The sequence below is a fragment of the Anas acuta genome, chromosome 1 (genome assembly GCF_963932015.1).
Source record: "Anas acuta chromosome 1, bAnaAcu1.1, whole genome shotgun sequence".
Classification (NCBI taxonomy): Eukaryota; Metazoa; Chordata; class Aves; order Anseriformes; family Anatidae; genus Anas; species Anas acuta.
In genome coordinates this window covers 192,641,834-192,669,594 of record NC_088979.1, presented here as the reverse complement: position 1 = coordinate 192,669,594, position 27,761 = coordinate 192,641,834, and the positions used below count along the sequence as shown (strand labels likewise).

At 35.5% G+C, this 27,761-nt stretch overlaps 1 protein-coding gene across 16 annotated transcripts in view; it reads left to right on the top strand.

Moving 5' to 3' along the window:
- MAGI2 (membrane associated guanylate kinase, WW and PDZ domain containing 2) overlaps window positions 1-27,761 on the top strand; it is a 758,260-nt gene that overhangs the window by 652,314 nt on the left and 78,185 nt on the right. For 15 of the 16 annotated variants that reach the window (XM_068669894.1, XM_068669893.1, XM_068669891.1 and 12 more), the window contains 2 exons: window positions 13,612-13,643; window positions 18,454-18,643. In XM_068669894.1, the coding sequence (XP_068525995.1) occupies window positions 13,612-13,643; window positions 18,454-18,643 (222 nt within the window). The remainder of the gene's footprint in view (window positions 1-13,611; window positions 13,644-18,453; window positions 18,644-27,761) is intronic. The other variant, XM_068669889.1, reaches the window with a different exon arrangement.

Here is a 27,761-nt window from a genome sequence, read left to right as displayed (position 1 = left end):
GATTGTCAGTAAGGAAACAAATAACTGTGGTGTAACAAGATATATAGTTTTATGACTAGATCAAAAATACTTCTATTGCAGAGTGCTGGTGTAGAACTTGCAGTTCAGTTCCCTTTCTAACTCACTCATACTAGCAAAAGGATGAATATACATTCAGTAACTATGTTTGTAAACACACTTCAATTCATTAATATGTGATAGCTACTTGCACACTGTTTTTTTTTGTTTTGCTGTTGGTTGGCTGTTTTTGTTGTTTTGTTTTAAGTTCTCCTCAATAGTAAAGAATCTTTAGTGGTCTAAAGGGAAATACTGATGTTCTTCATATCTCATATCTCCCATGTAGGGTCTTTTGTCATGCAGAAGATTACACACGCAACTTTCAAAATAATCTTCACAGGAAAAAACATTCAATGGAGAATCTGATCTTGATTCTGTGTGTATTTTGTATTTTTTAATATTTTGATATTGCAGCAAATTTACTTTTATTAAATCCAAGTATATAAATATAAGTATAAATATAGTTGCATATATGCTTTCATTGAAAGTGGAATGGGATTAGAATAGGTTTGCCTTAGCCTATGAAACATAATTTACACATCTCCTACAATGACTGGTTGTGAAGCCTAAAAATTTTCACCAAAATGAGCACCCAGTGAGAAAGAGATTAAGTCTGCAATTTCCAATTGCCTGATAGATCAAAAATCTACTCAGGTTATGAGATAAAATAAGAATTGTCTTACTGCTTATAGTAAGACAAATTAATTAAGACTTCAGATTATCAGGACTATCTAATATTAAGTTCAAACTCATTACATTTTCTCTACAATTTTTTGCACTCCTTGTCCAAAGGTGACTCAGTAGAAATCAGAGTTTAAGCCACATTGGCCTTTTTGTGGTAGTCTCTTAAATTATCTTGTTGGAGCCATTTTGTCTATCATAAGCAATATTAAACACGTCAGGTATACAATCTCGTCTGCAATACAAAGATATGTTATGTACAGCAGCTATGAACCTCCATGTCCTTCATCCCAGAGAAGTGACACAATCACTCTTCTTGGATGCATCTATGGATTTAATGTAGAATTTAACTAGAAATTTGATCTCAGATCTGTGGTTTTTTTTTGTTTGTTTGTTTTTTAATTCCAATCAAATGTTTAATATATTCTACAAATGCAGGTGCTTTTCACAAAAACAGTTTTAGTAAATTCACCAATTAAAACTCCCTTTGTCAGAGGAGCACTAGCAAGCTCTAATTTAAAACAACCTTTTCTTTGAAGAAAAGAGTCTTCCTCTTCCCCTGAAGTAGACCATTTGCTATTGATGCCCATGACATGAATTATTCTTTAGAAATTAACTTATAAGAGTTTTATAAAAAGAGTTAAAAAAAAAAAAAGCCAGGGACGTAATCACCCACAAACTATGCCTGTTCTGGCTGATTGGACTCATACACCAGCAAAATGGTAATGTGACTCGGTGAAGTGCATACAGGTTAGCTTTAGTGTCTTTTTAATTACCTGTTATTTGGGAAACCTCAGAGAAAAAGTAGATAACATCCTATCTGATGACCAGCATTTATTAATTGTGCTATTCATCCAGATTCCTTCAGCTAATTATGGTCTTCAAGCATAAGCTCATAGTTTGTGCTAAGTGATCATATAGGCAAAATGTGAGTATACCGGGAAAGAACGAGATGTAGTACAGACCCAAAGAATCCAAGTTTGCTTTCTTATTCAGTAAGTTATGATGCTAAGAAAGAAAGGACATACATGCTAGGTACCATAACAAGTCTTTCTAAAAATTGTAATTTTTAAGACTAGGCCAGCTGCAAGGTCCACAAGGTGCTTCACAGTTGTCAGCACCATAATCTTCTCTATTTAACTTGTCATGTTTATGTACTGTTCCAATTTTCTTAGTATTGGAGGGTTATTTCCATTATGTTGGACATGTTGTATAAATCCCAACTGTCTGAAATCAATTTAGTGTCCTCTGAGGGACAGAACACTGTCACAGTGAAAAAAAAAAAAAAAATTACCTGCTCACAATTTTTCTTGCTTTTCCTTGTGATGCATTCATTTACTACTTAGCACTTCCCAACTGTCTTGTCAGGATCCTTTATCAGCATCATTTTTTAATGTTCTGTTCATTAACTTTTTTAAGTACTGCACAGGACTACATGTGACCAGCACATGATCTATATATCATAAAGTTCACATCAGTACAGGTCCACTCATTAGATTTAAGGACACAGCCCTTCTTTATGTTAATTGCTCGTCTCTGAACCTTCAGAAATTCAGAAAAATGTGACATTTCTCATTTTTTTTTTTTTCACACTATGTTATCTTGATCAATTTATCATGCTTTATACTGTTTAGTGTTCTGTACTGCAGTAGCATCATGGCCATCAATCATAATTTCTGTCTCTTCAATTTTTCTTTCAAGCTCCTACGGTCTTACACTAAAGCTTCTGAACTTGATGCCATTTCACCATTATAATTTCAATCATTGCAAAACTTTTACAAAATTCAGCTTTTTTCCTCTTCATAAGTAAATCAAATACTGAGAATTACCTCCTGACTGTGTGGACATGAAAGGAAAGAGGTTTATCTTAAGTAGGAACATATCGAAGTGGAAAATACCAATCTTCAGCAGCTCTAAGCCAAGTGAATTACCTAGAGGTTCAATCAGGGAAGCAAGAGTTTAGAAATTAAGTTTTCCCTTTGCAGTTTTCTTACTCATTTAGACGAATACTTGCACACTGTGTTTCTGCTAACAACCCTAGCTAAATATTCCACCTTCCTACACTAAATAATATTCCTTCATAACTAAGACTCAACCATGTAAAAGCTTGCTTTGTGATTAGTTTTCTTTCTACTGTTATTCTTGTCTTTCACAGTCTCCCACTGTCTGCCAACCTTTCTGTTGTACCTGAATCCTTGTAACCATGAATGAACTGGTCTATCAAGCTGGTGTGAAGGAGCAGGAAAGTGTAAAGGAATTATTACTTTGAATCAAGTCTGGATATGAAGAATCAAATAAGCATGCTATTGCTTATTCCAGTTTCTACCACTGTGGCCAAGTAGCATGATTACTTTTTCATTATATTGCTATCAAGTGTTTATCATTCTGCCATGTGGTCTGAAAATGAGTCAATTACAGTCAACACACCTGAGCTCCTGACACTTCTCTTTGTCACACAAAAGATTTCAAAGGCAAGCCAATAAAATTCAGAATCACGCTGACAGCTTAATCCATATTAAACACAAAATTCTGCAGTTACTACAGTGTAATTTAATAATGATAGAAAAGCAGTCAGGTGAAAGTAACAGGCTCTCTCAGAGGCTGCAATTTAACTTATCTGTTCCTTTGTGATGAACTCTTTTCCAGTGCTTCCAAACCTCAACGAATTCAGGACTGAAACTGGGCTCAGTTCTGAGCTCACTAGAAGACATCCAGGGCCAGCTGGGATGCACTGTGCTATCAAAAGATCTCCACTGGAATGGCAGAGTGGGTGAGAGACTTAAGATTGTCAAAGATGACAACCAAAGTTTTGATGTCTCTCACAGATTCTGTCATATCAGCAGTTCCAGCACAGATTTCTGAGTAACATAAGGTATGGTTGGTACCCTTGGCACTAGGATGTTGTAGCACCTATGCTACTAAACCTGTAGCTGTACATCTAAGTTCCTGTTCTTAGACTTTGTATTCACAGACAACATCAAAATTTAGGTGTCTTCATATCAGTGTCTAAACACAAGAGAATAGCACAAAGCTGCACCATAAGTTCAGACTGATGTCTAGACATCAGGAAAAAACATTTTTTTACAAGGGTAGTCAAACACTCAAACAGACTTTTTAGAGAAGCGGTTGATGCCCCATGCCTGTCAGTGCTCAGGAGGCATTCGGATAATGCCCTCAATAATATACTTTAACTTTTGGTTAGCCCTGAAGAGGTCAGGCAGTTGGACTATATGATCTTTGAACATCCTTTCCAACTGAACTATTCTATTCTATTCTATTCTATTCTATTCTATTCTATTCTATTCTATTCTATTCTATTCTATTCTATTCTATTCTATTCTATTCTATTCTATTCTAATCCTGTCCTATCCTGTCCTATCCTGTCCTATCCTGTCCTATCCTGTCCTATCCTGTCCTATCCTGTCCTACTCCTATTCTAATTTGGTGCAGGCACGTGTCTATGTCCACTGATAGTTAACAAGGGGTTCAGTAGACTGCGTAAATATGGGCATCCAATAAAATTTGAGATGCCCTAGGGTATTCCATCTAACCTTCCACCTATAGGTCCTCTGTCACAGCTGGCAATGCCACACGGTTACATACTGCAAACCAAAAGACATGGTGGTGGTAAAGTAACTGAGATGATATTTGGATAACTCTTCAGTACAATCACCAGAATCTAGACAGTTTTTCAGTTCCATGTGAGGTTGCCACCTCTGTTTGGTTAGGTGAAAACTTTCTAGGCTGGGTTCTTTGCCGTCCAACCTCAGCTGCACGGTTCATCACTAATTCCTTTGTGCTTGTCTTCTGTTAGAGTGGAGTATCACATTGCAAGGTCTCTCATTTAGAAATAGTCATGGACACCAAGGACATTTCCCTATAATTAGGGTTACTCTCTCCCTCTTTTTTTTTTTTTTAGGGATTTTTCTGATCATTATTTCAGAATACGTTGTGTTTGTTTTTTTTTTTTTAATCAGGATCAGGACATGGAGACAGAAGTTCTAGGAGCAAAGAACAAAGTGTGGAAGTTTGGTAACAGACTTCCAAGGATCAGGGTAGTTGGGAGAAAACATGGATTCAATGAAGGAATTGAGAAGAGTAGGAAGAATTGAGAAGGAATTGAGAAGAGTATAGTATATATACTATATGTATATACTATACATATATATACTATAGTTTAGATGTCAACACTAAATAACTTGTTAATCCTTTTCATGCAAGTCTTAATGTGAAGCTCACATACAAGCAAATGAATGCCTTTAATATTTAACTGCTTTACCTTTGTCTCCCACAATTGCCGAAGACTGTGCATGCATTTTCATGAAAAGAACTTTAGGACAACATGTACAAACACCTCATGCTCCATCTGCATTTTAATAGAAAATATTGGGAACATGCCTTGATACTCATCAAAGTGACATGCCATAATGTAAACTGAGGTTTCTCTAATGTAAAAGCTTAAATTGGTGAAGATTTTAAACACACAAAAGAGCAGAAGTGCTGGCATAGTTAGGCAGAGTTTCTGACTGTCGGAGAGCTCTGTGAAAATGCAGTGCAGTGTTCCTGAAAAGTTAGTTTTATAGCTTAAATTAGCTTTCAGTAAAGTCAGGCTGAGATGTCAGTCATGTTCTTAGCAAGTGTAGAGTCTTTAGGGGAATGACAAAACTCACAGGCCAATCTAGAAGCAACAGTCATGAGCTGTCAGAACTCAGAAGATGCAATTTATGTTCTAAATTATCTTGCTGATTGAGTGTGTGTGACATATACCAATCATTTCACCTTCATGTGTCTGATCTGCTCAGGGATAGTTGCTTGCCACAATGTGTTTGCCCAAGAAGGGGCACTACTTGCATCATTAGCTCATGCAATGTTAGAACAGTACAGCAGAGACTGTAATGCCTAGCCTGACTGGACACATGAACTAGCAACAAAGATTTTGCTAGCAGTCATTGGAGTACACACCTTAGCAAAACTAGAGATTCTTCAGGGAAAATTTCCTTATGCCAAACAAAAGGTTCCTTTTCTTGTACATACAGAAGAATGCCCTTGACCTTTTCAAGATGTCAGTAGAGTTTACAACCTGTGAGCAAACTGCTAAGATCTTTCTCCAGTCTTCAAGTGTTAGTACCAAGGAATGCAGACTTCAGCTAATTGGGTTAGTATTTACATAAAGCACGTTATTATACACTTCAGTCAGGAAATTAACAGTTCATCCAATTCTATTTGCAGTTGCAAACCACAAACCAGCATATGGACTGAACATTTTGAACTTTTAGTAGGATCTTCTCTAATAAAAGGCAAGAGACAGGTTTTCCTCTGTTCTTGTTATCTTTTTCCATTCCAAGTTGTCCCAGTAAAATATGTTTCAAATTTTACTGTACCTGCATTTTCTTTATTTTGAGACATGGCTGTCCTTGGATAATATTGTATGTTATCAACAAGGAAACAAAATTGTAGCTGTGTAACACTGTTCTGATAAAAGCTGCCAAAAAAAAGAAAAAAAAATACTTAAAAATACTTAATACTTAAAAGTAATACTTAAAAGATATTCTGTAAGTGCTTAGTACCAAACTTTGTCTGTGGAAACTGATCAGTTCTTGTTGACCACATAAAAAGGTGTTTGTTCCAAAAACATGCTTCTTATTTCAAGAAATTGTTGTAAATTTTTACTAGTTTTCATCTAGTACTCTTAAGCATTAAAAGCTGTCACTGACAGTGTTGCATTTGTTTCTACACTACTTTAACTATGATCTAGAAATTTGCTGCTTCATATCCAGATTAATCTGAAGGAGACGATATGTAGTCTGTTTTTTGTTTTTTTTTTTTAGTTTCAGAAATTATTTTAAATCTCTGACTGATAAGCAATTCACAGAGCAGCAGGAGCCAAGCAAAATAAATAGCTGTATGTCCATTAGAATGTAAATTAACTCATTACTATGCCAGCTTCTGACCTTTTCTGATGGCTGTATTCTCGCTAACAAAAACACTTTGCTATTCATGAAAGCAAAAATGTAAAGATAGCCTGAGATTCTCTAGTGTATTTTAGAGGAAACTCTCATAGATGCAGGTGATCACTGAGGGCCAGAGCTTGAACAGCAAGTACTTCTACTATTCATGACTTTGAATAGCTCTCCTTTTTCTAATTATTTATGAAGAATTGAATATTATTGAAAAATTGTTGCTTGAGAAGTGTAGGTCAGTGAAACTTCATGAACTGCATAAAAAGTGTTCCGTATGTATAAAAAAAATTAATATTGATTTAGTATCTGATCTCACAGTCAATTAAGTTTTCATATCAGTTCTATAGACTTCAGTGAGATGAGATCACGTTTAATTTCCCAAAGGTGGAAGTTTGAAAGGATGAAATACAGAATTAGACTCACGATGCCTACAAGTTATGTGGAGAAGAGACAAGCCACTGAAGGTGCTACCGTGATGGGGTCAAAAGACCCAGCTAACCTTCCTTGGACTATGCTTGCTCTTTTCCTACAACCTTGATAGATTTTCTGTGGGTAGAAAATGTATTCATTCTTCTGAGTCTTTTTCACAGGTGTAATAGGTTGAAGAAAATGAAAAACAATGCTGATTTGGACAGGAGCACAATTTCTCTTAGTGGTGTCTCACTTGGGTTGAGAACAGGAGCAATGGATTAGCACAATGCAACCAAAAGCAAATGTTGAGGAGCAGTTTCTATCACTGTGAATCTCTTTACGGCAAAGCTAATTAATAACTTCTGAGCATCTGTAAATAGGTCTAAAGAAGACAAGCATATTCTCATGCTTTTATTAATGTGAACCTGCATGCAGTATTACTAATGGCTGTGACCAGCCTTTGTCTCTGTGCAGCACGGTGCTGCATCAGTTTCTTGCCATGCTGCCACTGCAGAGGAAGCTAGCTGTAGTCAAAAGACACTTTTAACCATATATAGCACTGTGGGTCCAATGAAGCCTCATTGATATCACCCTGATGTGGGCTGTATTGGTTTTTGACCCATTGCATCGGGGGTCTTCCCAACCAAAGACCAAATGGATCCTCCACAGCATGGCACCATCAAGCTGAAGTATGGCTGACAACAGGACTAGCTAACTGTGCTTGAAGCTCCCAGTCTTCTAACACCTACTCTTTATTTCAAGGTAAATCATTTTTCTGTTGTTGCCCGAGTAAGAGACTGAATGAAAATTTATTTTATCAGAAACTGAATTACCAACTGACATTCCCTATGCATCATATGATATTTTAAATATGACATAACCATTTCAAACTTTTTATTACCTGCTTGTGTTCAAAAGTGTTATTTTAATTTATTTCAAATCATTGTTTCCTTTTAGGTTTTGATTGCTATAGTGTATAAATTAATTGAATGTAGTTGTTCTCCTTGATCAGGTCTGTTTTCCTGAACAGGGGGAAATATTTGACAATAATTGCATTAATATTATGTCTTTGTTTTATGTTCATAAGAAATACATTTTCTTTACCATTAGTATTATTTGGAATTTTAGCTGGAGAATATTTTGTGTCTTAATGAGTTAGCCCAACTGTAGCCTGAGTTCTGTGCACCTAATTCACATATATCAAGCACAGATCAACAAAATGTAAATATGCAGAAGGAAGATTCAAATGTCATATGAATGATAAGAAGTGGTTCCTTGTGTCCTGCTAACAGTGTATACCATGAGTCTGAACTCTCACAGAAATTGTACACTCCCACAGCCATTTGAAATAAATGAGTACTTGACACCTCTGGAATTAAGGCCCGGTGTAGCCAACTGATAGGCCTCTCAGAGGTCCCAGTAAAAGAAAGGAAAAGCATGGAAAAGAATCTACTGTGACAGTTAATTTATACATTAACTTGTCTAGAATGGAAATTTTTGGCTAAAGTGTTGCCACGTGGACTTTGATAAGATGCCTATGGAGTCAGTTAATGCTCTGGGAGTGCATAGCAGACGTCTGTTCATTGACTTCATAACATCTATGTGAGAAAAGTCTGTGCAATGCTTGGGACAGCTTGGCTCAGGAATCCATATGCAGCAAGGTTTTTATAATACACACGCAAAAGAAAAAAGAAAAAAGAAATAAAACAACAATAAGCCCAATGAGATCTAATGAGCAAAACTCTTGCTGTATCATCAGTGAGACTAGTGATGTGGAGGGAAGATGACATGCCCTGAATATTGTTTTAGATGAAAAGGTCTTATTTTTGACTCTGTTGAATTCCTCTCAGCAGCACTGCCACATACTGTCACTGCAGAAATCAAGGTGTTCCCAGGTTTTAGTTTAATTGTACATACATGTACATTTCTGCCACAGATACGAACTCTGTAAAAGGTCATGTGGTTATGTAATGCACACATTGTTTATCTGTGACTTTATAAGAGCATAAGGCTTCCATTAATTAATACAAAATAGTGAGGAAGCTTAGGCTGGAAAAGAATGGAGATGAATATTTAGGGGGAAAAAAAAATCTAATAACTAATAGACTAATAACCATAGGCTGGTTTAGTATCATTGACATTAAGGAATATGCCAAATCTAGTATTTTTACTATGGGGAGAGAGAGAGGGGGAGAGAGAGTTATGATTCTATCTTGAAATGTTCTAAATCCTGTTTGATAAGCTGCTTTTAGCAAACCAAACTTTATTAAAAAAAAAAAAAAAATACTGGCTGAAATGTAAGGCATGTGAAATCTGTAATAATCTTTCCTGTCAAAAGCATACGTAAATTTGTATATAAGAAACAGAAACAATGAGTATGAAATTATTTGTTATTTTTTATAGGACAGCTTGCTTCATCAAAAAGAAATACAAAACACAATAGATTGAAATCAGAATTTGTCTTGATCTGGGAAAAAATATAGTGTTTTTTTTTTCAAAATGCATTATAATCCAACTTGTGTATTCTGTTAGTGGTGTTTCTTAGTAAAGTTAAAACATAGACAATGTCACAGCTCTGATTCCCAGGAAAGCTCATTTTGAAAGGTGGTAAATATAATAAAAAACAATGTCAAAAATATTTTTACACACTGTTTTACAAGAAAATGTGGTTCTGATTTTTACTGTACCTTATTTATTTAAAATTAAACCATTATAATTCCTATTAAGATGCTGGCCACCAGCTGCTGTACCGTAGTATAGTTTAGTGGCCAACATTTAAAAATAAATCATTACTTTCTGAAAATTACTTTTTAACTTTGGAGAAGTATCTGAAATTACATATTTTATCTTCACATTACATTATATTATACTGAGTGGTGACCGCAGTATTTTCCTGGTAGCATCTGCCTGACTAAGTGGTGCTGGTTGCTCTTTGACAGAAGCCAGTAATCCGGCTCTTCATTCTGAAACTAATTCAGACCTGTGCTGCTGCCTTTAGCAGGGGTGTAAATAAAGATTTATTTCAAATGAATAGACAGAAATTGGGACTTTTCAGAAAGTGAGCCACTGTTTATAAAAGGAAGATTTTATGAGAAGGGATGGCACATGATGGCACATGAGTAAGCTAACTACTGAGTGAGAAAACTACTAATGGAAAGAATCAACTGCATGAAGTATTTTCCAGTGGATCTAAGTTGGCTTTTATTATTTGAAATTTTAAAGTATATGTGAGTATGTACATGTGTGTTTATATGTATGTATATATATATATAATATTCTCAGCTATTCAGGATTTTATAGAAGGCATCACAAGAAGCTGGACAGTAGAGGGTTGGGAGTTTGGGAGAGGAGTAGAATTTTTTTAATGGGGTAAGGAGGTTGTAAGAGCTTATCCAGTAGGCATGTGCATTTAGATACAAGTTGATGAGAATGTCAAGCAGTATGAGTACTGTATTAATACTCAACAGAAATTGAAAGCTGTACTCTCTGGAGAACAAATTTCAGTCCTGCCTTTAAATCAATAATAGCATTGCTACCCGTCTGCCAGGTGTTGTCCCACTGCTTTTTGTAGACAAGCAGGGTTCCACTGTCTTTTGTGGACATATCTCACAGCAAGAAATGAGCCAAGGGAAAAAGCAATATTGAGGTCAAATTAAGTGAAAGCCCACTGCTTCTCTCTGACAGTTGTAATGTAGCTGCAGAAGACTGAGTATAGACTAAATATACATAATTAAGATATGTTCTTCAGATAAACTTTCAAGCCTTATTTTTCTACATGTATAGGACTCAGTCCAGTAGTTCTGTAGAACAATACTAAAATGTGAAAGATTGAAGGGAGCATCCAAATAAAAATGCATTTTTGTTTTTATTCTTTTCCACATGAAGTTTCTGTTACAATGTACTACACATGCATTATACTCGAGTTGTTGAATTTGCAGCAATGCCTACATATATTTAAACAAGTATAATTCAGGACATGTATGGTTCACATGAATGATCCATAATCAGTCTCATGTTGAATAACAGATAAAGTCATACTTTGTCTGTATTAGGAAAAAGATATGCAGTTCATCTGAGGAGACATGCAAATGAGGCAAAACTGAAAATATCATGAAATACATGTAAGACAAAAATAGCATTACTTTATGGAACTAAATCTTGGTCCATTTAGCCTAGCACCTAGTCTTTGGCATAAATGAAGAGACTGTCTCATTTTACATGGATCTTTGGTCTAATATCTGAATTTGTATCTGAAGAATGAGTTTTAATATAATTTCCAAGGTATGTTATCTTTAGAGATTTTAGCCTTCCAATGTGCATTTATACATAAATGGATATCCAATACCTTTTTAAATTTTTTCTTTGAATCTTCTGCCTCTGTGGCATCCTATACCCATTTGTTTTGTTAATATAATTTCATGCTGTGTGTATAAATACTGGTTTTTATTTGTTTTGAGTGTAGATGTTGTCAATTGTATGTTGCAGTCTGTGTTCCTAGTCTTCAGGCTAACATGCTGGAGTTGTCCTTGTTTGAGTGAATACTGGATTATTTGATTCATAAATAATTATTATATTTTTACTTTATAGTAAATGTTTCTGATAAGTCCAGAAAAATATTTTTTTAGGTAGAGACAGTAAATAAACAGGAAAAAGAAAATATATTTCAATTTGACCTGGAGTAACATTTGCTTACAATAAGTTATGGAAGGTGCACCAATACCAGTGGGAAGGGAGTGTTGCCTCTACCAGTATTTCCCAAACACCAAATCAGTGTAGTAAACTAATTTGAGATACCTTTGGGGGAAACATCCATGCAAGTTTCAAGTCTTATTTTTAGTTTTCAGAGGAAAAATATTTTTTTAACTTTCAGTATTATTAGCCATACAGAACAATAACAAGAAAAGGTAAGAAAAAGGTAACTGATTTTCTACCATCCAAGAAGATATTAAGCAAGTTTCTACTACAGAATCTGGATGTGATACACAAGCTAGATCTATATCAGGTACTTGTTATCTCAGCTTGAATTTGCGGACAGAAAGAAATCTTAGTCTTTAATACAGCAGTTTTTATCCAGACATGGCAGTCAGTAAACAAAATTTTTTCCAGAATTACTTTTCACAATATGTTTTTTATTTAAAAGCATTATCAGTTGTTATAAAACAGCCAGTGTTTGTCTACAAAATAGTCAAGTGCTTTTTTGCTATAAGATTCTTTACAGCCTAAATGAACTGGATATCATGGCAGAAAAAAAAAAAAAAAGAAAATACCTCATTATCACAGAATTCTAGGAACCTTAAATACTATGTAAAAATAAAATTCACATTGTGATTTATCTGTGGAGAGATACTTTCCCTAGTGTCCTTGTGCTTTTAATTATTTTCCTAGACTCACCTTGGAAAAAGAAATAATGAAATCAACTTCATTACTTTTATATTACTCTTACAGCTTAATTCATTTTTTGAATGAAAGAGCAGCTTTCCTCTTAGAAGCGTCTATTTAAGTTCTGTTTCTGACAAAAGGGAAATCTTTGTGGTTAGCTTTTAATCTTAGGAAGGTTCACAAGATTTTATCTACTAATAAAGAAAAAATGAGATTTTTTTTTTTTTTTAAGAAAGTTATGCTGAAAACATTTTTTGAACATGAGCCAACATTCTTTTTATGTTTGCTTTTATTTAATATTTTGTATGTTTAACTTTTTGAACTTTGTGCTGCATAAGATATGAATAGTGTTTACAATGAGTGCTTCATATTATATCCTTTTTAAAAAATAACATATCTAAAGCTTGAAATATCTGAAAGTTGCAATAGTTGAAAGTCATTAAATTCACTAAGGCAGTGATTAAAGTTATCAGTCAGTCCTATTTCCCAGTGGAGTAAACTAAACTAGTTGTTAAGAATAGATGGACATCTGACCACTTGCTAGCTATAACAAAAGAGAACGGTATCAAAAACAAGCAATCCTCCCAAGACTTTGCTACCTTGTCTAGACTGATTCTCCAGGCATTTCTTCTTCTAATAATAATAATAATAATAATAATAATAATAATAATAATAATAATAATAATAATAAATCTCTTCTTATTATTAGGTTTTGTTAAGAGGATGTTCTGAATTGCTTTTCCTTAAAGGTGTGATTGCATTTGACACATCAGAATCAGGTCATTTGGTGTCTTATCCAATGTTCACCAAAGCAATTGGAAGTCCTTCTGTTACATTCTTTTAATTTCAGCCTAATTCCATGCTGTTTGTAAATTATGGCAACGATCTCAATGGTTCCATATGCATACATATATATATGCATATATATATATATGCTTGCATATATTTTTCTTAGCACTTATCCCCTGTGGATTGTGATTTCATCCCTTGTGTGTACAGAATTTTCTAATATGTCAATATTATTGGCACACCTGAATGAGAATGGGAGCATAGACACCACTGAGCCTCCTCCACCGTTTATGCACCAGAAAAATCTGCTAACGTTATTTTTTGTTTATTTCAGGTTTCTTTTCTCCATGGAAAACTCCAAAGCCTGTAAGTTCCCTTTCAAAATTATACACTTTGCATTCATAAGATGACTATCATTCAAAGCAAATTTCTGTAGACTTTCATCTAACCCGCCTGTTCCCAGCTCACAAGACACCTCTCAGCAGTACACCAGCTCTAGGTGAGACACAGCATCAGGGGTGGCCTTGTTAATAAGCTCTGAAGGTCTATTCACTTGGAGACTGCCAACAGCTGTTTGGAGAAAGGAACTTAAAGATGGCTGGCAAGAATTTAAAAAGGCAGTGACTCAAAAATGAGGTTCCTGCAGAAGAAGGAAGCACTGAGACCAGTTTAGTTGGCAATCTCTTTGCAAGAGATAACAGGCAAATTTTCTGTTTTAAAAGTGCGTTGATCTAAATATCTTGAGAGCAACTGTGTTTGTGTTTTTGTGTTTGTTTGTTTTTTTTTTTTTCTACATTAGTAGATCTAGAAACAATAGTCCCGTTTCAAGTAAGAGGTTGGATTAGACCTATGATTTTGACATTTAACCCCCAAAGTATTAAGATTTATTGTATTCTATGACTATAAACAATTACTGTATTTATTTTGTTGACACCAAATTATATCCTATTTTAAAGTTGTGACATCATTCTCAGCATGAAAAGAAATCATAGACTACTATTTTTGGCTTTCTGTTTTCTGGCTTTGGGGATTTTTTTTTGTTTATTTTATTTTGTGCTTTTTTTTTTTTTTTTTTCTTTTTCTTTCTTTCTTAGCTTGTAAAGACCTTACAGTATTCCTTATCTCTCATCAGGGGCGTTTTGCTGGAAAAGAGGGCCCTGACTTTGCCTGTAGGTATCTAAAACCAGTAGGAATAAAAATAGCACTATTTTTTTAACTTTTTTTTTTATATATATAAGCTAATTTTTTAAGATTTCTTCTTTTTGTATTAGGGTGTTTTAATCTGGACAACTTCACATCCTCTCATACTGGATAATGGCACACTTATTGCAACCCAAATTGATTTTTGTATCCTGTCAAACACTAGTGGAAATTAGTTATTCAGTTGATGCAATTTCATCAAACGGCTTTCAGCTTGTGGTGTTTTTGAGTAAAATGCCAGAGGATGGATGCAATATATTAGCAGTATAGCAGCATAAGTTTGTTTATTTTTCAAAGTAGCAGGATGTTTATAGACCCCATGAAAACAAATCTATCTATTAAGGGTTAGCCTATTCTCACCAGATTAAGGTTCTTACCTGGCTGGGACATTCCACTTTTCATCTCATACAAATAGTGATGAAATAAGAAACTTGGAACTTACTTGTCACAGATTGGAAGCCAAAGATCTCCACGGGCAGTGCTGCCCCTCTTGAGATATATATCAAATACATAAAGTTAAGCATAATGTTGATGATTATCTACACTGTTTTGGAATCTAAACAGTTGTATAGTTGTTCATATTCAGGTAGCACTTGCCAATAATCAAAATCTAGAGAAACAACCAGATTGATGTAATTTTTCATGCAACAGTCTGAGCAGAGTAGGGACCACAAAATAAGGTAGCATCGCTTTGTGCAGATACTGTACCTGCATGTGGGTTAACTGTACACAACTAGTCTAATTTAGTGTAGTCTCAGCATGAAAGCTCACAGTGATAAAACAGTTTAAGGTAGTATGTATTCCTCTGTCTTCACCCCTTTAACTAGAGAAATAATCAGACATGAATTTCTAACAGTCACAGTGTGAAGATAAGATTGAAGCCAAGTGTCACTGAAGCACTGTCTGCAGGCAGTCTGAAGCAGTAAAGATAGCACCAGGAGGTCTATGAAGCCTTGCTGACACCACATCACAGCCCTGTAGCAGGCAAGAAAAAACAGATGGCCCCAAACTGAGCTGCTTCTCTGCTTGGGTGACTATTGTTGCCCTCTCACGCCTCTGGCTGGAGAGGTGAGAAGTACCCACCACTCTCCTTTAGAGCAAAAAGGGGACCATGGGCCATTGGCTAGAAGAGAAGAGATAAGCCCCTCTCCCCAGGGCAGAGGCTCACAGGTGGTATACCCTGTGTCTGTGTGCTCAGCATCCCAGACTAATCTGGGCTGACAGAAATCCTATGATTTCTATGTATATCGTGTTCTATTATTACTGTTCAACAGTAATGTAATATTAACACAAATTAAATTTGAGCAATGTCACCAAACTATTACCTAATTTAGATTTTATACACTGCACGCAATACCATGCTTATTCATTTCCAAGAGTGCCTTATAGGCGAGTAAGCATTGTGATAACTCACATTGCAAAACACTTCTTGACTATTTTACTAACCAATATGGGTTTGGGAGGCATAATCCCCTTGTCTTTATCTGCTTATGTAACTCCTTGTGTTAGCAGTGCTACCCACAGGTAAGAACACTCTGCTCAGTTTTTAATTTCACACATAGAGATTTAGAGGTGACCAGTAAACAAGAATTAGATGTATGGGACCCAGTAGAGCTTTGCTAATTGATCTCCATATTCTCATCCTTCCTTTAGGGAGGAAGTTTGTTCATTAAAGATAACTACTTTTTCCTTTTTCTTTTTAAAATCTTCGTTAAATATTTCATTTTTACTCAGTTTCACATTTTGAAAGAGGTAAGTGTTCTATTTCTCTGCTACAGTCCAAGAAATTAGGAAATATTTAGTTCTAGATAGACAGGGCCCTAGATGTCTTTCTGCTCCACAGCGGCAAGATAAATAGTTTGGTTCGTCAACTTGTTATTCTTTTTAGATTCCTTACTGAAGGCAAAACATAAATATTTTTCTCCATTATTTTTCCTGATCATAAGGAGCTTGTATTGATCCCAGTTCTCCTTTCCCACTTAGACATAGGGGTCATAATCAGATTTGTTTCTGGAGACCTTTGAATTTATGCTTCCATAATACAATTATATGCTGTATATATGTTTATATGTACTTGACGTAATTCCTTCAGAGCTAGAAGCACTATTGGAAGTATTATTGTGATTTTCATGTGGCTTGCCACATAAGCTAATACAGAATAAATTTATTGCACTGCAAAGGGTGCCTGAATGCACATTAAGTATCTTCCTGTACATAAGCTATTTCAATGACAACTCAGGTATCTCCATATGGCACTTCACTGCGCAGGATATACACACCCTTAATGTCCTTTTATATGACATCCTAGTCACTGTCTTCTATATCTGACCCACTATAAATGTGTCTTTCTTGAATAACATTAGTGAGGATTGAATACAATATTCCATATCTTCATCATAATATTAATACTTCCCTTTGTTAACTTCAATACCATACCCAATACATACTAGCACATGAGAGTCATCCTGTGACTGACTGAGACATCTAGATCTTTCTTTTCTTCAGTTTCCAATGAACCAGCCCTACTTACTGGAAAAAAAAAAAAAAAAAAAAAAAAATCTGACGAAAGTGTAGCTTGAGGTATAAAGAATAAGGTCCTTAAAAACAGAAGACGGATAAAATCTATTTTGAAGTATGATATGCAGTGCACCTGGGATGTGCAGTGATAGTTGCTCAACATATTTTCCACAAGGACTCTAAAGCATCTGTAGTCCACACAAAAAATGCCTGATGCTGTTAATCATCAGAACAGAGAGCAAAGCTCACCTGATGAGCCAAGTACCTTCTGAAACCAAGGAACTGAATGTGAAGGATAATCAGAATTTGCAGAGCAAATTTTCTGTAGACTTGCAAACAACTTTGATTAGATACTGCTGATACAATACTAGAAGCCAGTGATATTGAATTGCAGTGCAGTTTGGCTCTGAGAGTAATTTTTTGTGGAATTAACTGATTGATGGGCTATGTGAGAGAGCACACTTCTGGAGGCTTTACTAGCTTTTGCTTCAGCAGGGATCACAGGCAAGGTCAAATATTCATTTCCTGGGATAAACATCTGTGTTTTATTTAACTTGATCAACTCTCTCAAAAAGAAAAATCCCCAATATCTCTACGTCTTATTTTATGCAATGCATATTCCCTTCTAAATTGATGTGCTTCAGAGAGCACTAAAGGGAGTCTTGGAGAAAATTTGGATTAAAGCAGCTTTCATGAACAGTCAATACACTGCTGTTTACTTCTCTATAAATTGTCTGGAAGAGTAGAAAACTTATCCTGTGCTTGGGAGCTTGACTGGATGACAGCAATATAATTTTTGATATGGGAAGAAACTGCAAGAAATGAAGAAGTCTACATCAGATTAATGTTCACCTTCTTCTGAATTTTATCATTCAATATTCAACTATCACTAGTTGCTCAAATAGGTACTTTAATAATTTTGTTTTTGTTGGTTCTTTTTCTTCAAGTAAATTCTGTTTGCAATTACAGTAATCTACCTCTTTCTCCCTTTGCAGCCAGGTATTTACATGCATTCTGAAAAAATACAACATTAAGGTCATTCAGTTGCAATCCTGTCTGGGCACTTTGTTAAACGCTATGTTAAGTTATATATTTTGATGAATCTGATAACTATAGCTTCACAGTCGCACAGATTTTGCCTTTAGCAGAATGCTTTCCAATAGCTCAGGGTATTCTGTAAGAGACACTCAACATGCTGCAGGGTAATGTTGGGTCCTAATCCACACAGAGTGGTATTATCTGAGAAAGATCACACCTTCCCATGAGCAAAAAATTAACAAGTTTGAACAAATAATTTTATAAACAGCACAATACTCATCATTTATCTTAAAAGACAGCGAAGGGATTTGCTAATTTTACAAAATACTTTACCTTTTACTGAAATCACTGTCTTTAGTCTGATTGTAGCAGTCACCATTTTTGAAAAACACCTTTCTTGTCTGTATGTTTTTTATTCCAGATGATGGAACGATGGGAGAATCAAGGCAGCCCTCAAACAAGCCTATCTGCTCCAGCTCTACCACAGAATATTCCCTATCCACCCACTCTTCACAGGAGTTCATTTCCCGATTCAACAGAGGCCTTTGATCCACGGAAACCTGACCCATATGAGCTGTATGAGAAATCAAGAGCTATTTATGAAAGTAGGCGTAAGTGAAAATCCTGTTCATCCTGCTGGCCATTTAATATTTTAAGCTTTTGCCTATGAATGTGGTGTTGTTAACACAGTTTTCCTTAATTATCTTTTATAATTTAAAGAAAGCAACTATAATCCCTGTTAACATAAGCCACTAAAAATTATTCAAAAAATCTACACTTGCATATTTTTCTAGATCTTCCTATATTTTAAAGTTTGACTTTCACAGGTTTGTTTCCTGATATTTCTGCTCTCCTCATTTTGACCCAAATCCTTAGTGAAGAACAGTATACATTCTACTATATTTTGATGTTACTTCTCTTCATAGTTAACCAATTTGAGGATGTGAAATTATCAATACAAAATTGTTCCACTTACTTTTACTTTGAAGTGAAGTTTATAAAATAAATTTCCATATCATTTGTGTTTATAAAAATTATTTTGACAAATTATGATGTTGTCCTTGGTAGTTAGAAAGAAACCTATAATCCTAACAGGCACTATTTGAGGATCTATTCAAAACTGAGCTAACAAGATGTCCATTTTGATTTTATGTGTTTTTAATCACAGAATCATAGAATGGTTTGGGTTAGAAGGGACCTTAAAGATCATTTAATTGCAACCCCCAAGGAATATACCACATATCTTCCACAATAAGAATAAAATTTTAATTAATTAATTTCTTACTGTAAAGAACATTTTAGCTAAAAACTGTTATTCTAAAATGTCCAGAGTTTTAATGCTTATTAAGATCAAAGCTTCAAAATAGTGTGTTGTTTTTTCTTTAACTGAGATTTTTTCATAGCTGTTTTCACTTGTATCAGTTTCAATTCATTTTAGAAATTCCTTATTCTCTAATCCAAATTATTTTATCAATTACACATAAAATATTGCACTGCAACTAGTCCAGATAAACCATTTTATATTAATTGAGCCCTGTGACATAGAGATAAACTTAAACTATCCCAATCCATGATATGGGAGGTACAAATGGGAGGTTAGTCTATGATAAATCATAGAATCATGGAATTGTGCTAAAACCTGTGTTTAAAAGACCTAATTGCATTTGAGTTCTGTTCAAGAGGCAACTGAAAGTTGTACACAAGCCTTCTTCAGACATATACCTAGTCAAAATCAGAATTAACAGCATGAAGCTCTTATGCCCAAAACAAGAAAGTGAGGGATATAAGGCAAGACTGCAGTAATCACTCCTCAGATTTCCAAGTATCCTGATTTTACAGATAATCCTGAAAACTTTAATCTGTTCTCTTCTGACTCTTACATCATACAGACGTTTCTTCTAAGTCTTTACTCAACATTTCCCAACCAGATCTCTTCTGCATTCGTTCATGTCCCTTGGTCATAAATAACCGCTTCCAAACGTCTTTGATGTCACTGTCATTTTTTTTCATACATGTCATCAGCACACATTTTAACAAATTCAGTTCCTCATGCCTTTGATTGCTTTTCGTTTGTTTGTTCGTTTTTCCTCTACATAGTACTAGCATTTCCTGAAGTGAGAGAAACAACAGGCAGGAAGTCCATTACCAAGTCAAAAAATTGTCATCTAAATTGAGTGCATGGGAGAAGGTTTCAAGATAATGCACACTTAGTTTCCTGCCATATGGCTGTGTCAGGCTGGTTGTCTTTGGTGAAGACATGCTCTTTAAGGGTACAGGAAAAGTTCAGCTACTTTTGGGTTTAAGTAGTTCTTATCTCAAAGCAAGTTTGCCTTATATTCTGGCAAGACCTGAAAAGAAAGAGGTTCGTCTTCTAAAAATAGTGCAAAGAAGTGAACAATCATGACCTGGAAAACTCTAAACGAAAGAGGTAGTGTTAGCTTTTAGTTTCTCTCACTGTGAAACTGTTATTAAGCAGTTCTTTTTCATACTGCTGTAGTTCTGAATTTCTACAGAACCTTTTATCAGAAGATCTCACTGCAGTCGGCACTCACCAGGACCTTTTCAAAGCCTCCTGCTTCCCCATCAAGGGAACGAGTATGTTAAGCATCACAGCATAGTTGTGTGAGAAGCACAATTGACATGACTCAGAGCTGAGAGCAAGAGCTAGATCCAAGGAGCCTGATTCACAGGCTTTTTTGCTAGATATGTTCATCCCTACCTAATGATAGCAAGAGAGGGTCTCCAAGCATGAAAGCACCACAAAAGAGGATCATTTTCATTCTACAGAAATGTTTTTCTGCCCTAGGCATGTGAAGGGCCTACGTGACCTTGTGTAATAGGGAGATTTCAATTTTTAATAATCACATATGAATTGCAAAAGACTACTGCTACTGCACTGAAAATGGTTTTGTAGAGGCAGTTCTACCAATACAGGTTTGAGATGAATCAAATGATGCATTAGTACACAAGTGCAGTACCACTGTATTTTGTAAATCATAGCTCCTTGGAAAATTGTTTGTCACCCATTACCTGTTCTCTGTCAGCTCTCACCTCTTAGCTGCCACCTGCATCTCCTGTCACCTGCCATCAGCTGCACACAGTAGCTCAAAGTAGCCAAACAGGAGCATAAAGTGTTTCCCAAGATTGATGATGTCACATCCTCCAAAATTGCTGCCTAAAAGAAGGGAAATTATTTTCTTCTTTCTCATTCCTTTCTGCAGCTAAATCTCTTCTTATTTGTTTGTATCCCTTCTTTTTTGTTTGTTTTAATTTATTTCTTCTCCCCATTAAAGAGAACCTATGCAGCTTTCTGCTGTAAACATTCTTTTTTGCCAAACTCAGAAATTGAGGAGACCTGCTCAAATAACTGGATTATTTTGCGTTTTTCCATCCAACTGCACATTTTAGATGTCTTAAAGGCAAATCCTTTGACTTCTTTCTCATGAGAGAAATATGTCCTTGTATGTGACAGCATTGTGACTCTGCTGATAAGTCAGGCACAGAAGCTCTAACATGAAACATCAGAGCAGGAATTTCCTGTTAAAGAACATTTATGAGTCCTTATGCACCAGTTGTTACAGGTGTAACTGGAGCTCCACAGAACTCATTCTCCTGAATTTAACATTTTTGCCTTTATACATTCTCCTTATATTTTCTTTTGAACAGTATTTGTTTTAAACACACAGTTTAAAACCAAATTTGTTCAGAGGTCTGGATAGGCAGACATCACTTAAACAGGGGACACAGAGCTGTTGAGAATCATAATGCCATAGTATTTCTCCTTTTATAAAATGTGTAATAGAATTTTGGTTTTATGGTCCTCTAAAGAAAACAACAAAATGAAACCTTTCTTTACAGCAGTAAGGTTATGTTTCTCCTTCAATAAGTATTGTAGTCCAGGACCAGTGCTGTGATACAGATATGCCAGTAGGAAGAATGAGATAAGCTAGTGATAAGCTCTCATTAAAAGTGAAATCTGAACAATTACAGATCCACCTTTTACTGGAAGGACAGAGGTTCCTTCTTCAAAATCTCGCATGTTAATTTCTCTCCTGACCACAGTGAATTCCCCAAGTTCATTTCAAATCCATCATCTATCTGTCTTATGCATTGTAATTTTTTTTCTTCTGCCAGACAAACTGAAAAAGAACCAAAAGGCAAAGTCCACCAACAGCTGTGAAACATGTAAATAGTTAATGTATTAGCATCATGCATTATTGGCCTTCATGAAATAAGGTTGTTTTCTCATGCAGAATCAGGGTACCAGGCAGGCATTTTAATACGTATTCACAGGATGCCTTTACTCTAAAATATCACTGCAGGTATTCAGAACATATACAATAGAAAGCATCAGCAACAAGCAAGATTTGTGAAACATTATTCTGATCAATACTGTGTAACTTTGAAAATGCTATTTTTACAGAAAAACTCTAAGGCCATCAGGGCTTCCTAAATATGATATTCACAGGACATTAAAGAAACAAACAAAAAAACAATCAGGTGTATAGAACTGAATGTGTTATCACCTGATGGGTCTTTGGCATAGCCTACAGCAAACCACAATTTTCTAGTCATTGTTTGTTGGCTGAAGGCCTACACAATTGAACTCAAAAATTTAGGGAGCCTTATCTTCAGTCTAAGAGGTTTCACATTTTTTAAGGTGTATGGAAACATATATATGTTTGTGTGTGTGTGTATTTAACTGCAAACTATGAAGTGTAATATTCGGTACTATGGTAGTGTTAAATACATAGCAATCTGAAATATTACAGAAATATGAAGTAGGTTTTTTTCTATGGGTAGAGGGTTTGGGACAGAGTCCAGAAAAGAAGATTCAAGTTTCAAATTTTCCTTATGCTTAGTTTTGCATATATTTAAAACTTTCTGTTCACCAGTTCCTGTCTCTTATATCAGTGAGACATGCCTGCCTTCACTTAGTAAATAAGAGGTTATTAGGAAACTACTAATTATTATGTTTTATCATCTTACTAGTCCTTGACCTAGAGTATGAGCAAGGCAATTTCTCCAAGTAATTTCTAAATAGTACAGGTTGTTTTTTTCCCTGCATATTTTTCTACCTCAAGCAACAGCATACAGAAAAAGGCTAAGAACTTATATGCCATGACAAAATGGATTTTCTGCTTATAAGAACTGACAGTGAAACCTAAAACATTTTCAAATGGAATTATAAGAAGATCATCATCGCAGTACTGTGGATGTAAAGTGATTTTGATTGCTGGATTGTAAAGCAGGTCCCAAATGACCTATGCTAATATGAAGTGTCAGTTTTACAACCGATTGTAGTATTAAAGATGCAGTATTCCTTTCTCTCAAGCAATTTGCATTTTACTAAGAGGTATACAAATAGATTTTCATCTGCAAAGTGACAGGGTGTACTTAAGATGTCAAAGTAATAATCTAAGTAAGAAAACTGACTTGAAAGCATTGGAGAATTGGTCACAGGTTATCATCTCCTGCTGAGCATGGCATGAGAGCAACAGGAACAGCATTGCCTGTGGACACTTTCAAACAACTCCTTGCCATGTTTGTTGAGGACATTGTTACATGATCATATTCATCCTGTTAATGTGTAAAATTCTCTCATGGGTAGGACTGAGATGCTGAAACATCATTTTCAGTTCAGTTCAGACATGATTGTGTCCCAGCTCTTGTTTATTGTTTATTTACTTTCATAAACATTTTGCAATTATTTTTTTTCAAAACTATGACTTCTTAAAATGTTTTTATAGAGTGTAATTTATTTTAAACTAATCATAAAGCCAGATCTGCAGGTTTTTTACTATCCTATCTTCTGGCAGTAAGCCTACCTTTTGATTTACCTGACATGGAAATTTTGATATATAGTAAGAGCCTTTGAGCTCCCATAGTAGTCCCCATAGTTCAAATTTATTTCTGTTATATGTCAGTCTATGATTCCCAAGCCAGAATCATACACCTTCAGCAGACTGAGCTAATGAAGTTCTTCCTGGGAGGAGGAGTACAAAGATGATTAACATAGCAAATGTGGTTTCATATTCTGATATAGCTCCACTATCAAGCTTGAGGAGGAAATGATCCGACAGAAGAGACAGGCAGTCTGTGCCCATGCATCGGCTCTGTTCATAGGTGATAGGAGCTTGACAGGTGACTCAGTAAAATCAACAGGAAAACCTTCTGCCTTTCTCCCCAGCTGTTAAAGATCAGAGCTTCACATTCCTCAGCTCTTGAAGACATCATGAAATCCAGTTTAGATTTAGATCTACACAGTTGTATTCACAATGCAGTAATCACGAAACTAGTTAGTCCCTATCCATCAGAATTCTCCCATTCACTTTTTCTTCCCAAACTTTTTTCACCAGCAAACACAATAACAGGAGTCAGCTAGGTTATTTAAAGAAGCATAGTGTAGGTATTTTTCATTTATTTTCAAACACTAGGATGTCACTTACACCCCCATGGATTTTTCAGGGTGCTCTCCCCATAAGGAACAATTCCTCTTCTATTTCATATTTCGGTTTTTTAATACAGTTACTATCAAAAAAGGGGGTTTTATTATTATTATTATTTATTTTATTTTATTGACACATTGAACTGATTACTGGTTAGAAAGATGAGAAGTGACTTCCCTAAACTGTACTGTCAAATGTTCTTATTTAGATGCCTATCTTTACTGAAACAGACTTGTTTAAACTCTGCCCTTATTTTCATAGTTTGCAACTTCAGGAGTATTTCAGCTGCATCCACTAAGCAAAAGAGCCATTCCCCGGTTCTTCTTCTTTCATTTTGCTAATGATCAGAACACAGGTAATGATCTGACGGACATGCTTGATGAGATTACAGCCAGCAAATGCTAACACACATCACATGTTGCATCTGACTGCATTATTTAAAAAATAAATACTTATAAATAAAATAAGTCTTTTAACTGATTCCCAGAAAGTAGGCTGGTAAATGTGAGTTTTCTCTGAGATCAGATAGAAATATGGATATCTACACATTTTATGTGTGTGAAAATCTTTGCAAAGAAGCAGTGTGTAATCTGTGTTCCCCCAAAGAAATGTAAGAATTCATGATATAACTGTATTCATAACTTGGAGTTAGTTGTAAGGAAAGCTCATATTATGTTTGTTTTGTTCCTTGCTTCTGAGTGTCTAGAAATTCCTAGAAATTTCTCTTTATATTACAATGTTTAGAAATAAGTTCCAAGAAGCCCTGAAAAGACTTCTGACAGAGGGAACCCTGAGTCGAATACCACGTTGTTTTTTTCCCTGTATAACAGCTGGTCTAATAAAAGGCACTATAAATCTTCCTTCCTAGCCAAGACCTTATCAAGTTAGCAACCTTGTTTTCTCATCCTGCAAACAGATGGATAACAAGAATATGGGATATTTGGTTCAGGAGAGGTAACCAACAATAAAGAGGATGGAAACAGCTATCAAGCGCTTTACTTAAAGAAAGGAAACTAGAATTGAACAAACCAAGAAGCCAGCCTCTCATCCTATTTATTATGAATTCTCTCCTTATTTAAGAGTTACAGAGAGGGTGTCTCACAGATCATTGGCATAGTAGTTACTGTTTGAGCCCAGATAAGATCTTCATTTTATCCAATTTATTGAGAGAACTGGATTTGTGCACACCCCCCCCCCCAAAAAAAAAAAAAAAAAAAGGTTCTGCTTGTCTACACAGTCAAGAAGTAATGGGGTAAAACTGCAGCAAGGTAAATTTGATAAAGATTAGATAAAAATCTCTAGATGTAAGAGTATTTTATAAATACTGACTGAGATTTCCTAGAGAGCCACAGTAAACAGAAATTTTCAAGAACAGGTTAAAGCATGTGGATCCAACAAGGAGCAGATGGGCTGGATCTGGTCTTTGACCAGATAGAGCAGGAGATAATTGTACGAGCAGCAAATAGCTTCACAATCCAGAGCTTCCTCTTGCATCGTCATCTAACCCAACATGGGAAGTATCACCAGTGAAATAGCATTTGGAGGAACTGCTGCTGGTGCTGAAACAGTTGCTCCCAAATGAACCATCTCCACTTTTGCCCTTCCAAGTACAACCTTTTCCATGCAACAGCATGAAGGTCTCTGCAGCCCACATCTATTCAGTTGCCATTGTGAAAGACAGAAGAAAGGAAAAGACTTATCTGTACTGGGAAAGATGTCGTCTGTGTGTAGGATGCTACCAGAGGTTTCTGCTAGCCACAGAAATAACTGAAGTTACCAAAACTGGATCACCTAGAGATAGGAGACTCCTTGCAGCAATGTTTTGATTTCTGTTTCAGCCTGCACAGATGCTGGGTAAATGGATGATTATCTAGAGTTTTGTGATTTTTTTATTCTATTGAGATAACATCTATGAAAACCACAAAAAAAAAAAAAAAAAAAAGGAAAAAAATCAGGCAGTACAGATGCCTTGATAGTGATTTCTTGAGACTTATTATCAAAAAATAATTAATTCTTCTCTTTACTGCTTTACTTTTGGAGAAGTCAAAGATATAGGATACAGAGAGGGAGAACACTTCGGATGCTCTTTTCATACTAGTGAATCCTCTACACTCTTCCTCTGTCTGCACTTTGAAGGTCTGTTCATGGCAGAAGTGGTAGTGGGCAGTCTGATCTCTTTATCCTGGTCTCTCCAAATATGCCTTCTGCTGCCACATTTCCTGAGAGGTGGATACAGGGAGATTAATGCAGTCAAACTTTAGAAAATGCCAAAATGAATTTAATAGTAGGGAAATTGAAAGTTTCAAATTGCCATACATAACGGGTAGCTTCCTATAAAACGTACTTCAGAGCTTTTTATAAAAATGATCTTGCTAGAGTCTGTCAGCGTTTGGTAAAATTATCAGTTCAGTTTGTTCTAGGCAAATACAAGGTGCCAGGATATGCACAGATGATGTGCATTCTGCCTAGCTGAGGACTAGATGCAACTTCATCTTCTCTTGGAAGCCACTGCTAGGTACTCCACTCGAGTACCTAGACCGTATTTAGACCATATTTTAGATTTTACGTAGGCTGGATATCAGTCTTGTGATTTTGAGCAGATCATGGCATGGTAGAAACTCTAACTAAAAAAAAAAAAAAAATAATAATAATAATAATAATAATAATAATAATAATAATAATACAAATCATAAGACATTCAGTAGCCTCCATCTTCATTTTGGGGGAAATGTCTTTTCATTTATTCAGTATTGACTCAAGTGAACTATGAATTACTCAGCTGCTATCACTGCAGTCCATGCTACCTTTATGAAGAAATGCACCAGGCAGGTATCGTTAGTCCAAATTCTGCCAAGGTGATAAAGAGTTGTTCATAAAAGACATAGTGTCTTCTCATCTCCCTCTCTACATCCAAAGGCTCAGCTAAAAGTGCTGCCCTCCAGTGCATGCTCTGGTCTCTTTCTATCTGGAATGATCTACTTAGTCCTATCTTCTGTCTCAGGAAGATAAAATTCACTCAGCTGTTGAATCCTTGTCCTACAGATGCTGATGTTACAGATCTTACCTTATTCATTACTTTATACATGAAATATGACTGGAAATTATATTTTGGTTTAGATTCATGTGAACATACTAGTGCTTTATTTACCTATTTACTGTCAGTAGGCCAATGCCTACTTTTTGTCTGGGATGTTTTGCAACTCTGGATGCTGTAGGGATCATAAAACAAGCTCTTAGTTACAGCACTTAAAAATCAGCAAAAGAAGTGTAATGGAATTCA